Source organism: Fusarium vanettenii, assembly GCF_000151355.1.
Source record: "Fusarium vanettenii 77-13-4 chromosome 3 genomic scaffold NECHAsca_2_chr3_3_0, whole genome shotgun sequence".
NCBI lineage: Eukaryota > Fungi > Ascomycota > Sordariomycetes > Hypocreales > Nectriaceae > Fusarium > Fusarium vanettenii.
In genome coordinates, this window is record NW_003315880.1 from 413,714 (window position 1) to 428,482 (window position 14,769).

The 14,769-nt window shown below is 52.6% G+C and overlaps 4 protein-coding genes across 4 annotated transcripts; 2 read left to right on the forward strand and 2 right to left on the reverse strand.

The window, feature by feature from the left end:
- Positions 1-4,147: 4,147 nt before the first annotated feature.
- On the forward strand, positions 4,148-4,852 carry NECHADRAFT_77429 (uncharacterized protein; the record flags this gene model as incomplete). The annotated part of the gene is made up of 3 exons (XM_003052404.1): positions 4,148-4,172; positions 4,276-4,328; positions 4,475-4,852. The coding sequence occupies 3 exons, from the start codon at positions 4,148-4,150 to the stop codon at positions 4,850-4,852; spliced, it is 456 nt and encodes a 151-aa protein (XP_003052450.1).
- A 2,102-nt stretch (positions 4,853-6,954) lies between these two features.
- NECHADRAFT_77430 (uncharacterized protein) lies at positions 6,955-7,382 on the reverse strand (the record flags this gene model as incomplete). The annotated part of the gene is made up of 2 exons (XM_003052877.1): positions 6,955-7,073; positions 7,190-7,382. The coding sequence occupies 2 exons, from the start codon at positions 7,380-7,382 to the stop codon at positions 6,955-6,957; spliced, it is 312 nt and encodes a 103-aa protein (XP_003052923.1).
- Positions 7,383-7,606: 224 nt separating this feature from the next.
- NECHADRAFT_91658 (uncharacterized protein) lies at positions 7,607-10,999 on the reverse strand (the record flags this gene model as incomplete). The annotated part of the gene is made up of 9 exons (XM_003052878.1): positions 7,607-7,633; positions 7,685-8,113; positions 8,157-8,160; positions 8,196-8,962; positions 9,005-9,937; positions 9,995-10,231; positions 10,343-10,691; positions 10,739-10,833; positions 10,886-10,999. 9 exons carry the CDS (start codon positions 10,997-10,999, stop codon positions 7,607-7,609), a joined length of 2,955 nt encoding a protein of 984 aa, XP_003052924.1.
- A 1,465-nt stretch (positions 11,000-12,464) lies between these two features.
- NECHADRAFT_77432 (uncharacterized protein) lies at positions 12,465-14,521 on the forward strand (the record flags this gene model as incomplete). The annotated part of the gene is made up of 7 exons (XM_003052405.1): positions 12,465-12,584; positions 12,677-12,715; positions 12,790-13,124; positions 13,240-13,262; positions 13,405-13,570; positions 13,624-13,907; positions 13,962-14,521. The coding sequence occupies 7 exons, from the start codon at positions 12,465-12,467 to the stop codon at positions 14,519-14,521; spliced, it is 1,527 nt and encodes a 508-aa protein (XP_003052451.1).
- Between the last annotated feature and the right edge of the window lie 248 nt (positions 14,522-14,769).

The following is a 14,769-nucleotide window of genomic DNA, read 5'->3' on the forward strand; positions in this document are numbered from 1 at the left end:
CCATCCATCACACGCTCATGTCCGTGTCGCACTCGCAGGCAAGGCGCGCAGATGCTACATCATCAGCCAGAGCCTGGTGGTGTCGTGCATCTTATCTTATTCGCTTCGCTCGGCGGTCCATGCATGCAATGCTCGCTCGCCTTGTGACAGGTCCTCCTCCTCTACGAGAGAAGCACAGCCCTCACGCTGCACCACGACCACCGTGAAGATTCCAACTGCCAATCGGTGCAAGTCGTCAACGAGCGAGGCTTCGATCCGAGGGCGCACCTTTTTCCAATCGCGGACATCATCTTGCGCATGTGATGAACCCCTCCACAAGCGAGCAGTCCATCGAGCTTACGAATCCGGAAAGATACGGAGGCTTTCTTTTTTCTTGCTTCTTTCGATTTCTTCCTCTCAAGGATTCCTGATTCCTGAGGTTCTCCCGTACAACCCGGTCGCAAATTCTTCTTGGTCCAGCCTTTGTCCGGCGTGCTCCGTTCTCCGATACCGAATCTACCAGGATCCTCCGCTCAGTACTACGATGGCAAATATCGAGTTACATGACCCAACATCGCGACAAAAGGAAGGCGAGTTTGGAGGTTCATGGTCCCCTTGCATTAGTGAGCAGCGAGCGCATCGGCTGCCTCTTGGAAGAGAGACCTTCCAAAGTTCGACATCATCGCCACCGATCTGATGCTTGCCAACTGCAACATGCCGGAAAGGAAACCAGATTGGCTCTAGACGACTTCTCCGCACGGCGGGGAACAGAACATGATGGAGACATCGTGCATCGAGGTGCGCTCCGTCGGTACTGGGCAGTGGACGACTGGAGAGCGGCAGCGGAGAAGACACACGTCAAAACCCTGCACCGGAGCGGCGGCTCGCGAATAGGGTCGTTTCCAGCAGCCTGCGACACTTACACTAACGACTAACGACACCAAGGCCTTCTTCCCAAAGATGGATAAGCGTGCCCCCGAGCCGCAGCTTTCGACCCCGACTCCTCCGTTTCCATCCATCCATCCATTCACCCATTCGTCGACCCCCCTATCCCCCAGTCAAATCCGTCCGCATCTTTCTCAGTCGAGACTGCGCTAGTTCGTCTGGCCGCTGAAGACTTTCAAAAAGTCTCTAGTCCTGTCATCTTGACCTGCGACACACAGCATAGTCTGTCCTGATCAGTCAACAAGTGAATCGGCGCTACTTCATGTCACGCACGTCAACCACAGGCCTCCCGTCTTGGTACTTGACAACACAACACGAGGAGGGGTAGCAGAAAAGGGAGACTGCACCGCCGCCTCCAAGAATCACCTTTTTCTCCCGTGTATTCGAGTCGGCCGAGATGGGCCTCGGCCCTTGCTCCCTGCCTGTGCGACTTGAATAGGGTGTTGGAGCTGGCATCTGCTCTTCATCTCCCCGGCATGCCATGATGATTGGCCACGATACCGCAGTAAAAGCAGGATTCGGAATGGAAGTCGTGTCTCACCGGCTCACCGTCTCGGCCCATCTCAGATTCCATGCCATGACCATCTCTCATTTCGTCTCAGATCTGGCTGGCAATTTTTCTAGGACTCCTTTGCGTCTGTGGCCAAGATCTGTAAAAATGCCAGCTAACCTCTCAGGCCCCCTGCGTCATGTTTTACTCAGACAAGACAGCGAGGAGGATGTCATGGAACCAACGTCGAGTCGACGCCGCCAACACCCAGAAATGTCTCTGGAATAAATGTGCGATCGATACCACTGCCAGTACTCTAGGGTATGGACTCTTGTCACTCAAGCTCTGACTGTTCTGAGGCATCCTCCAAGCTTGTTGCTTATTACGAGCGTCGGCGCTTTGTCCTACCCTACTCTCAACAACATCCAGGATCCTAGAAGACTCATTATCCGGCTCTGGTTCTCATTACCCACTCATTACCAAACCTGCTCTGCTGCTGGGGGATGACCGGACCGAAGATTGCCTGCGCCCCGGACACAGGGAGCCAGGGTTCAGATCAAAAACACCCATGGAAATGTCATGGATAGGGCTTGCATGCCCGGCGATGGGACGGAGACCAGGGGATGGAGAGAAAATTCCTGGAGCCGGAGCATGGAGCTGGAGAGCAAGTGCCCGCAGCTTGTCAGCCGCAGGGCCGGAGCCCATGGTCAAGGCTAGGGGGCACTCTCACATCAAGTCCATCCAGACTTGTCCAGGGACCCTGACTACCCGCCCAGGGTGCCCCATGCGCTGAGACGGCGTGCCTGCGTCCCAGAAGTCGGTCACTGAGGTTTAGCGGCCTTTTCCACCCAGCGATATGCCCTAATGCACCCACAGTGACAGCGGCCCAGCGATCCAGACACGGTGGACGGCAGACGGAGGAGTCGATGGGACGCGGGGACGAGATGCTGGCCTTCCAGAGGCTCGACACCCTTTCCAGAGGGCCTGGATGTTTGTTCAGTGGATGCGCGGACAGCGGATCGCAGCCGGAGGAGTCCACAGCTACACCAATATTACCCATCCTCAACCCCAGTCCTGCCCTCTGCAAGATTGGCAACCAGAGAGGGCTTGATATTTTTTGCCATGTGCTTTATTATTATGTGTGTGCGTCCGTGTGCGAGGGGCGCCCACAATCTGAATCGTCAAAATCCGTCATTTTGCAGATTTTTCTCGACAAGGGTTTGTTTTCCACCGTCGACGGGCCATGGGCGTCACCCGCAACAACACCAAGACAACGACAACAACAATGCCAGCACAACCCTAAATAAGGGTTGACGATGCAACCGTACAGTGCACATGCACAGTCTCTGGACGAGGACCCGGCGGCTCGGTCTGAGCTCCCTTCACCTTTGCCTCAAGTCGCTAGGCCCGAGATTAGGACCAGAGACAATGGGTCGACGGATCAAGGACACCCTAGCCGGCGGGAAACACACCCCTTGCACGCCCCTCTCCGTTGGGCCCGGCCGGTAATGATAAAATCGCGGCCCAACGCGACGACGCAATTATCCTGCTGGGCACCATGTTTCATACGCTAATAATAAGAAGAAAGCGGGCAACGACGCAATCACGCCTTGCCCTTGTTACGGCGAGTCCCTGTCGGCATGTGGTGCACAGCCGGATCTAAGGTAAATTATCTAGGACTATCCATCTCAGGATACGGACGACGATGGCCATGGCTGTAGGCTCACTGGATGCGGGAAGCACAAGAACTTCCTTATTTACCTACGGAGTAAACCTCGACGAGTCTCGTCTGGGTTAATGACCACGCCCTGTTTCGGTTGGGTTACACTCGCCCGAGGTTTGAGTTTTCCTTTTGATGCTCATCATTTGAATTGGAAGGACTCGGAACAGTAAAAGAAACGAAGGAAGGAAAAAAGCCACAGCTTCGGGGCTTGCTTGTGTCTTTGCGCCCTGCAACGGTCCAAGCTGACGGTTGGACGTCTAACGCTTGCAACGCACACGCCCTTACAGCTTATTACCACATGCGTGCTACGGAGTAAGGGCCCAGGTCGACGACGATGGGGCTTGTTGTTGGCCTGTCGAAATGGAATTCCATCCCCATTCCCATCCTTGTCTCCATGCAGTCCTGTCTGCCCTGGATAAATCCTGGCCGGCTGGCAATCCTGGTCGAAAAGTTCGGACATGAATTTTTTCTCCTTCTGTTGCATTTGACTTTTCACCAGAGCTTCTGCCTTGTGCAATGTCATCCTTTGCCGAGGGATTCATTACGGCAGCCTCGCGGTTTGTCATACTCTGGGATTATAGATCCATGTCATGGAATAGCAACCTGTTGCTCCATGCTCGACTGTCGGCAATCCACAGCACTGCGGTGCGGTACAGTCTAGGACGGGACCTTTGTCGGCCTTGTTCAACGTCGTCGCGCCATGGCATCGCTTGTTGAAAGTGGATGAGCGGGTGACTCATAGAGCGCTTCGCTTGTTGCTGGCAATGGTTGTTAGGGTGGTTGCTGTCATGAAAATCTGCACCTTGCTGCTTGTGCCTCCCAACGAAGGTCTGGCTGCTGTATTCATGTCCAAACAAATGCGTCCGCCCCGTCATATCGGTCCCGCCATGCACCCCAAGATGGATGCCGATTGGCATCCACACCGCACACAACCTGGCAGAGACACGTCGCTGGGCGCATGCTGATGGGATGGGATGGTGAGAAGAAGGGCGACATAGAACAGCACCGGAATGGAACAGCAAGGACCCCCGGCGTGTAAGTCGGTGGGAAGGTCAAAGAGCCTTGGAAACCACCCAGATCGGGTCCCACCAAACTTCTGTTCTGCGCTGCGGACTTTGATATCCAAAACCCTGGGCAGACCGCTGCGAAGGCCACACGGACACACAGACACACACAGGACACTGCTTGTTGGTGTGTTCCCCGTCTACCCTAACCCAACGGCCGCTCTCGATTCGCTCCCTTGACCGAAAGAAGAGCTCCAACAACAACAAAGGTCGTCGACCCTGTTTACCCCTCCAAAAATAACGTAGGGCCTGGACAAGCGACGGCCCTTCCAGGTTCCCCTCGGTGTTTTGCCCCTCCTTCAGCAGCCAGCAGCCAGCCAGCCTACTGCGGACACATGCGCGCACTACGGTAGCCCAGCCCAGGCAGGTTGGCGATTTGACACCTTCTCCTCACCGACTCTTTTGGAGACAAAGAGACGAAGGCCGTTGCCCGGCTGCGCGCCGACGATGGATGCGCCATCGCGGGGCCTTGTTGGAGACGGGCCGCTCACCAAGAGCCAGGCAGCGCTTCAGGGAGGACAAGGACTCTTGGACCAGCTGAAAGTAGTGGCCCGGGCATGCAGCTCCCCGGCCCCGATTCCTGATACCGACGTGGACGTCAAACGGGCCAAGGCTGAAGGCATACATGGACGCAAGTTGGCAGCACAGTGACGTATGCAGGATGCCTCCCACAGATTCTAGGTCCTGGCCTTTCTTCAGTGGACGACGCTGAGATGGGATAGATTGCGGCCTCTGGCAGAAGTGAGGCATCCCTGTGCCTGAGGGATCCTATCAGGTCCTTGGCCAAGGGTGTTTCAAGTTCCAGCAACGGGAGTAGATGCAGCCCTTGACTAACATGCTACATGCCCAAGCGCCAAAGATCTCGACACCGCCAGAAGACAAGCTCTAATAAATTTTACTCTTGCAGCCGCGGTTCGGAAGCTGGATGCATCGCCCGGGCGATGGCGTCGACAGGGGTGGATGTTATGGATATCATGACGGACATTGCTTTTTCGCACATTAGAAAAAGATGCACCATGGGAGAATTTTCCTTTCCTCGGCAGAGAAGGACGTTCCGAAGGGGGGCGTGTTTGCGATCTGGATTCCATTAGGGCAAAAGAACGCAGGCTGCATGCATATCGACAATGAGAGGAAAAGAGGGTCTCTCTTGCAGTGCACTCCCGTGAGATGGATGAGTGAGAGGGAAAATTTTTGTACTGTGCCGGTTTGGAGCAGCAATGTCCAATCCGAGTTCTGATGGGATGCATCACGATGGAGTCGCATCTGGCACGTGTCGGTGACGAAAGAGAGGAAAGCTCCCTTCTGACCCGGAAGTCCCGTGCTCGCCATCCAAGGATGGATGATAAGAGTCATCCGCTGCGCAAGAGAGAAGAACAGCCCCTCCAGTTCAAGGCTCAGACGCGTTCATGCCCAGCGGAGCGAGGTACGAGTGGTGTGTGAGTGAGATGCTAAGTGGTGTTGTCTGCGTTGTCAACTCGAGATGGAGGGCCCTGGAGGGGTCTCCCGGAGGCGGCCGTGGACAAGTAGATTGGGGCCGGGAGCCAATGGGCGGGATATCGAGGGTTGCAGTCAACGGCGGCATCTGCACGCCGGGAGCCAGGACTGCTTCTGTTCCCGCTCCCACGTCACATCTCGACTGGGCATTCTTTCGGTTGAGCCAATAGAGATGCTTCATCCAGCAAAAGGCAAGGGGCCGGTTGACGAGCCCTGAGCAGGGCAAGGTAATTGGGGACGGGCATGAATAACCCTATACCACAACATTTTTGAATGAAAATGCAGATGATGTCTCATGTTCCAGTTTACAGTCGGAAAAGTCTAGACCTGTAAAACACACTCGGAGCCGCAGGTCCTAAAACTGCAGCAAGCAGCATGCGGCAAGTGTGGTGGTCTGTCCTGTCTGTTTGCTAAGTCTCAGTTTTCAGCGCTTAAAGATCAGTTGCCCGGTACAGTCGCAGGCCTCAATTACTACGGCGCCTCCCTTGAACTGCACCCTTCTCGGCCCAATCCGTAATCATGTTATTGTCAGAGACATGACATCCATGGGAGATGATGCACCACCACCAGCAAAATAAACATGTTCCCCACCGTTGGTGTCAAGCCACGTGGTTGACGCCTGTGGCTGTGCTGCCGGTACTGCTCAGCCACCTCGACCACTCGGCCGGGACACATCTGAGTGTGTGTCCTTCCTTTTCGCCCCCAATCCCGGAGTCCCGGGGGATCCACTTCGGGCGCGGCAGGTGATCGGGCCCTGCAGATTTGAATGCGCAACTCCCGGGTTCCCGGTTTTCTGGGTCTTGTCCTTTTTCCTTTCGGGAGCTGATGGTTTATGCTTGCTTGGGCAGCGAGAGCGAGTGACGCAAGAGGTTTGAAATCAAATCTTGCTAATTAATAGATCTATCTTGATGTGTTTGAGTACTCATCTTGGCACCCAACTTACATCTCTTATCTGGACAACATATCCATGTCCTCTTTTTTTTGCCCCCTTCTTCTTGTTTCGTTTTCCTGCCGTGAGAGGCCTCTCGCTGGGATTGGGCATATTTCGCCCCTTGTTAAATAACCACCAAGACCAACCTACGCCTTTTTTTTTTAGTCTGGTATTGCTATTGATTCGACGGGCGCTGCTGCGTGAGTCACACCACTTCTCATCTCCGGAACCCGTGAAATTGCGCGGTTACCCTAGGGACACAGGCATCGCCACAAGACACGTCGCGCATATCGACGAATAGAGACACTTCTTTCTTTGTTGGGGGCATTCATGAGCGCGACTGATATTGGGGACATAACTGGTCCATATGGTACCAGGGGGCTGGGTAGGCAGCAGTCGAGACATTCACGATGACGCGAAAGGGGATATCGATCGCGACGCGTCCGCCTTGCAAGGCAGAAGTAAAGTGAAATGTCGAAAGGAGATTGGCTGGAGCGAGTTGCTTCACATGCAAGTTTGCGTCCAATACCCATCTCGCGGGGTAAAAAAGGACTCAGACTCACGCCCGTCGGAGCAACATTTCACGGTCTTATGGTCTAGTGGCGAAGGTGTCAAGGGGCAGGTAGGACTTTTGCCTTCGGGGATCAGGGATATGCAGCCGGAGGAGGTTGGGATGGTGATAGCGACACTCCCAGAAGGAGAGTCTGAAAGGAGAAGGTCGGGAGAAATCTCTCGCACTGGGTTGAGAAGAGTCATCTTGGGGATCTTGATGGCTGAGGCTCAAGCTAAGGCAGACGTGGAGAGTCACGGGGTGTAATCAGGAGGGATACATCAGACTCAGAATGGCTCATAATGATCACGGGATCCGAGAAGGGACGGAGAAGAGATGCTGGGCGATGCTGCCTTGGATTCTAGGTAACTCCTCTATAATGCGTACACTTTTTAGAAAGAATACAAATAACCCAGCTATGGAATCAAGTCTACTGGTCAAGAGCCTGATTTTGACACTATTTCTCTGGTTAGCCTATCATTGAATCAGTCATCGATGCGAGACGTACCATCTGGTAATAGACGCCCCTCTTCTTGAGAAGCTGTCCATGACTCCTCTTTTCAAGCACATGACCACCTTCACCAAAGACGTAGATAACATCAGCATTCTGCACGGTGGCAAGCCTATGAGCCACAGCAATCATGGTCCTCCCCTTTGCCGCGCGCTCAAAGGCAGCCTGGACGAGCCTCTCGCTCTCAGAGTCGAGAGAGCTGGTGGCTTCGTCGAGGAGGAGGACTTGGGGGTTGCGGATAAGGGCCCGGGCGATGGAGACGCGTTGCTTTTGGTCACCTGAGAGGGAGACGCCGCGGGAGCCTATGTTGGTGTTGTCGCCTTCGGGGAGGGAGGCGATGAAGTCGTGGATTGAGGCGTCGCGGCAGGCAGAGTGTAGTTGATCGTCGGTGGTTGATACCGAGAAGGATGTTATCTCGGAGTGTGCCTGTTAAAGTTAGTTAGAGAATAGTGTTAGATAGAGAGAGTACTGACCTTGGAAGAGAGTGGGTTCTTGGGCGACGAGAGACAGATGCTTGCGGTAGGTGTAAGTATTGACGTCTGAGATATCCCTTCCATTGCAGAGAATCTGGACCTTCTCGGGCTGATAGAATCTCTCAAGCAAAGAAATGATGCTAGTTTTGCCACAACCCGAGGCACCGACCAAAGCAACAAATTGCCCCTTTTCGATAGTCATGTTCAACCCGTTTAGAATAGGCGTCTTTCGACCAGCGTACCTCAGGCGCTCGTCGCGCAGCTCAATCGTGATGCCACCCTCGGTATTAGGAATATCCCCTTTACCGACAGGCTCCAACAAGCGGGATTCTTCCACATCCAGGATACGGTTCGACGCAGCAGCCGCTTGGGCAGCGTTAGGACCGAAACTCAAGCTCTGACCAAATCCCTCTGCAGCATTCGTCATGGCCATTAGACACACAAAGAAGCCGATGATGACAATCTCTCCTTGAGTGAGGAGCCGACCGCCGTAGTAGAAAATGAGAGCTTGGCAGCCTAGAGTGGCACTGTCAGAGAATCCGAGAATGATGCTGACCCAGCGAGCTTTCTTGAACGCGGAGGAGACGTGACCGTGGCATAGCTTTTCGAAGCGAGTAGAGATAGAGTCCTCGAGAGTGAGAGAAGAGACGGTCCGGAAGGCGTTGATGGCTTCTGAAGCGAATTGCGAACTCTCGGCAAACACCTCGTCGTTCATCTTCTCAAACTGAAGCTCATACCGGAACCGAAGGTAGCCTGAAAAGACACACACCGGAGTAACAGCAGCCATTGAAACGAGGCCGAGCTTTCAACTGTACACGAGAGCCACCAACAGACCACCGATGACGTTGAAGACGGCGATGCAGACCTGGGCAATGTTGGTGCCCATCATCTCTTCGAGCTTCAGGGGATCGTCCCTTACACGGGAGACTAGTGTGCCATGGGAATGACCGTCCGCGTCAAAGTACGCGGCTCGCTGGAAAATGAGCGAAGAAAAGTACTCCGTTTGGTACTTTGCCCGGATGAAGGATGCAACGCGCCCAGAGGAGATAAAGGTGAAGTAGTATGCGATGGCGGCAGAAGCTGCAAAGACAGTCCACATGATACCCATAAAGTCCACCTTGTCCATGAGCTTGGAGCGATCATCCTGATACTTGAATAGATCAATGGATCTGGAAAACATCCAGGCGTACAAGGGCTGCGCTGTACCGGCTCCCATAGAAGCGATGAAGGAGAAGATCATGAGGCCCCAATAGGTCTTGGACTCGAAGAAGAATTGGCCAAAGCTTCCAAAGAAACCGCGGTCCTTTGAACCTTTCTGCTTGTCAGACTGCGGGTGGTCACCGTATTCAGAGACTGCATGACTCTTTTCGCGGCTCAGAGTGTCAATGTCCGCGTCAAACCCATCATAGATGTCCTCCTCTGAAGAGTCCCCAAAGGAAAGCGCCTGAGCATTGACGAGGACCGCATAGACGCCATCTGAAGAGATCAAACTCTCATGCGTGCCCGACTCGACGACCTTGCCCTTCTTGAGAACCACGATGCGATCGGCATTCTTGATAGTGGAAAGTCGGTGGGCGATGATGATGGTCGTTCGGCCCTGAGCAGCCTTGTTGAGGGCTTTTTGTACGATGCGCTCGCCGCGCACGTCGATGGCGCTTGTTGCTTTGTTGAGGATGAGGATAGAAGGTCTCTTGATGATCGATCGAGCGATTGCGAGGCGTTGGCGTTGGCCGCCTGAGAGTCCGGCACCGCTATTACCGACCTTTGTATCGTATCCCTAGAACAGACGGTTGGCTGAGATCCATGGAATTTCATGTGAATGCGATGCACATACCTGGGGGAGCTTGTCAATGAACTCATCGGCAAAGGCCTCCTGGCAGGCTTTCTTGACGAGTTCTCTCTTGACCTCTTCGGCCTCTTCCTCCCAGCGAGGCCCGATCAATCCTCTGGCGACATTCTCGTAGACTGTGTCGTTGAACAAGAACATTTCTTGCTGAACGAGACCAATCTGCGATCGCCACCACTTGATGTCGATCTCGTCAAGAGAATGGTCACAGGTCGTGACACTTCCCTGAAGCTCGACCGCATCTCCAGTCTCTTGAAGTTCAACACCGCTCGACTCATCACCCTCCTCGTCCTTCTTCTTCCTGGTTCCCTCAGCCTGTGTCGCCTTGGCAATCACATGTTGCTGCGTGAGTGAGTACCAGCGTTCAATTAGACCAACCATGGTACTTTTACCATAGCCCGAGGGTCCCACGATGGCAGTGATCTTGCCAGCTTCGATGCGCAAGTCGAGCTCATCGAGAATCTTGACATTAGGTCTGCTCGGATACGCAAAAGTGACACCGTCAAAGATAATATCGTCTGTTGCAGATACCCGAGGTTCTCTAAGTGAGCCCTTCTCAGGTGCGGGTGCGTCGATGAGGGAGAAGAACTCGCAGGCGGCGAGGGAAGCTTTGCCTATGGCCTGCATGGGGGCTGAAACACGGTCAACGGAAAAGAAAATGATGGTAAGATTCATTAGAACATTGCTGTTGTTAGCTTTAATTGATCGAGTTCAAGGTCATGGTGTTCTTACACAGTGATGACCCCGACATCATCTAGTCTGCCCTTGGTGAAGATCAGAGTGCCATACCAGAAGGTGAGGGTGAAAGTGGAAAAGACACCAAAGAACTAGAAGGTTAGACATACAATGAAATTGGTGAGGCTGTTAATTGGGACTTACTGTCAGGGCGAATTGGAGCGACGTGAGTGGGCTTGTAGCTCGTGCGTGCTTCTTGGCCTCCTCGATTGAGGCACCATACCTGTCCACCATCTGCTGCTGAGCACCACAGGCCATAATCATGCGAACTTGCGAGACCAGCAGCCTCTCCTTCTTAATGGGCCTGTCAAGCTTGGCCTTTGACGGTGAGGGGAAACAAGGTGCCGACGATGACAACGAAGCTAGACAAGGTGACGAGTGCCAGTTCCCAGTTCCAGGTCAAGGCCACGATGAGAGAAGCGATGATGAGAGAGGTGTATTCGATGAATGTACAGAGCTTCTCAGAGATGCCAATATGAAGAGTGTTGCTGCTTGACGTGATGGTGCCAACAGCGTGCCCAGGTGGGAGAGAATCCAGGACATGGATCGTCTGGTTGAAGAGGTGTCGAACATAGTGAAGTCTGATAGCGGCCGAAAGTCGAATACCGGTCATACGGAACGCAAATCTGTGAATAGTGCTCAGGCCGAAGCGGGCGATGAAGAGGGCAAACACGTAGAGGCTGGACTATAAGCGGATGGATAAGAGTAGGGGGTGTCGACTGACCATAGCTTGTCAAGAGAATCCCGGAAGCCATCAAGGCCTTCATTAATGCCTCCGTTGGTAAAACTAGTGAACTCTCCAACAAAGCTTCCTGTATGCTTGTCAACGATGCATGCGCTATGATCTTGTGATATCATTAGCTTACCAAACACGACAAACATCATGGGCGTGGTGACTCCACAACCGATAGCAGCCACCAAGCCAGAAGCGTAGACGATGAGATCCCAAATAGTAGCATAAGAGAATGCACGCTGGAATAGTGAGCCAGCCTTTAATTTTATTCGGAAGAGAGATGCTCACAAAGTAGTCTTTGAAGGTAGCGGTCCGTTCAGGCGGGGGATTTTTCTTGTAGCTGGCCTCTGCAATGCCAGCTTGGTCTCCAGGAAATAAATCCTGTTTATCAGATGCCATGATGGAGTCTGCTAGTGAATCAAAGAAAATAGAGCAAATCGAAGAAGAGTTGAAGAAAAATGTTTGGGTTTGTGATGTGATTAACGCAAGGGGAGAAAGGATCGAGGGATGGTGATGGGAGCACGATGTGCAAGCAAATAGAAGACAAGAAGAATAGATAGATATTAGAAGATATAAAAGGACTGAATATCCGAGTTGGAAGAGGAAAGAGAATGTGTAGAAGGGGAACAAAGAGAAAGATATAGATAGGTACGGCTAGGCTCAAGCAAGCTCATCCAGGTCCCCATTGATCGCTTCCCCCCCTCCTATGACTAGCCCCTTTGAATTGATCAAAACTGCATTATTTTTCTTCATTCCCATACGAGCCATACTCGTGTCGATATTGTAATTACCCTGTCACTCTTTTACTCGGAATATCTCCCGATGGCGGGGCAGCGGGAAGCAAAAAGGTGTCCGGCAAGATGAGAGTTGGCACGGCCCCACCTTTCCGGACACCTTTTTGCTCTCCGCCCCGCGAGCCTTCAACATCGCCTCCCCCGATCAAACAGCTTCTGCTCCCCGTTACCCTTTGAAGGATTATCTGTTGTAGCCATGTATAGCCCCTTGCACGTGGACAAGCCTAGGGCTTGCTCCAACTGTTCCCGGGCCAAGGCCAAGTGTGTCTGGCCGGCCACGGATGACGAGGACTGCGAACCGGAGGACGTGCCAGAGGTATGTGCCCATGCCCTTATGCCCCCTAAATCTTACTAACCTTGATTGATTTTTGGATTTAGGTGTTTCAAAAACAGTCTTGCATGTTCTAGGTCACACTCTGTGTCAAAGAGAAAGCGAGGAAAAGCGACGTAAGTCACGCCGATCTTGATAGGAACGAGACTGACTATAGCCGAATTCAAGTCAATCAAAAGTAATTGAGCAGAAACTCGATAACATTATGACTCTACTAAGTCGAGAACGAAACCAAACAATCGAATCCCCGTCCTCGCTTCCCAGTAACGGCTTTACACGCTCCGTAATACAAGCATCCCATCAAGACATCACGTCGGCCCCATCACTACACTCCCCGACATCTTACCCACAGCAAGATGCCTTCATCAATGTTGTCCCGAGCGTTCAATTTTCCTTTGCAGAGGCGGGTCAAGTGCTCCAAGAATACAAGACCGAGATGCTCCTCCAGTTTCCCTTTGTTCCCCTATCCTCTATCGACGCTCACGACCTATACAAGCGCAAACCTCTCCTGCTCAAGACCATATTGTGGGTGTGCAGGCCTCCTGCGCCCAAGGCTTACGCCACGTTTGAGAACTGATTTCGTCAGCATGTTGCCTATCAAACTGTCGTGCTGATGAACAAGAGCTTGGAGATTGTCCAGGCCCTGCTGGTGTTCTTTGCCTGGTAAGAACCTCCCAGATCTCCTACCTGAACTTGCCCCTATTTTAAAGACGCGCCTTTTGTTCACGAAAATCACGTCCTGCTAGGAACGACATCTTCTTTTACGCAAATTCTAAAGACACGAGCCTTTTGCAACTAGCCATAGGCTTGCTGGCAGACCTGGGACTGCATAAATGCCCTAGCACCACACAGCCGGCGTTTGGATCCATCGTCGATGATGCGGCTGATCTGCGGAATGACCTTCAGCCGCAACCGGGATATTCCAGTGATGACCATCGGGCTGCGCTAGGTGTTTACTATATAGCATCTATGTGAGTCTTTATGGGTATCTCTTGAGTTGTGATATCTAACATGGACATGTTAGACGATGCAGTATTCTTGGGAAGCTGTCTGGACTCGAATACACGCCGCGTCTCGACGAATGCACTCGCCAATTGCTGCAGGATCAAGAATATCCAACAGACTCGTTGCTTGTCAACCTCGTACGGATACGTCAAATCGCGATCAAGGTGAACGATGCGTTTGGGAACACATGCGATCCCCTCACCGACAAGGCTTCTGCAAGTATTCGCGCAATCGTCGTCACCTCGATACGAAACGAGCTAGACACATTTACCAACTTCTTACCGGAGCATCTTCAGTCAAATCGTAAGCTTTTCCTGTCAGGAATACATTGCGTTGTCTGCTAACCCCATCACTTAGACCTTTTACGTAGCCATTGTGCTGCTGTGCGCATACGCCTGCTGGAACCTGTTAACCACGGCAACAGACACGATCCTCTCGAACCTACCCATGTGAGATGTCGCGCAATGTGGAATTGCTTGGAGAGCACCCAAGCCCTCATCGATGCATTCCTCTTAATCCCAATCGAATCCTACCCCCCCCTCACCTTTGTCTCTATCCTCCATTTGGCCCTCGCAATCATAAAAGCCTTCAGATTACTCTGCGTGGAAGATCAAGCCTGGGATCTGCACACCGCCCAGACCATGTATAACCCCCCAGACATCCTGCAGAGACTGAGCAAACTCTTTGAGGAAGCCAGTCGCATTGGCAGGCCACGGTGTGGGATAATGGCTAATGGTAGACCCCTGTTCTGCGAGTATTCTGAATCCTACAAGGGAATTGAGCATTGGTTCATGTCCAAGGCGGAAGTGGCTCATTCCGACTTGATGGACTCGGTTGTTGCACATGATGGGGATCAGTATAAGGGCTTTGATTTTTGGAATCAGCTATCTGACCTGACGTATGGACTTGAGCCCTAGAATTGGGATTATCCTTAGTTTATTCGAGAAACAGTACTGAGATGACCCAGTTCCTGTGTTATTAGATACTGTGCTTGGCGGAGACGTCATTAATACCGACAAAGACTTGATTCCCCAGAGGTGTAATCGAGGGAGTCGCTGAGCTTGCGTATCTGATGAACGATATGGTTGCTCGACAACCATTCATACGACGACAGATATCGGCAAAACAGCCATTTATCTCCCACCGAACTTGCACCTGTTTTCTT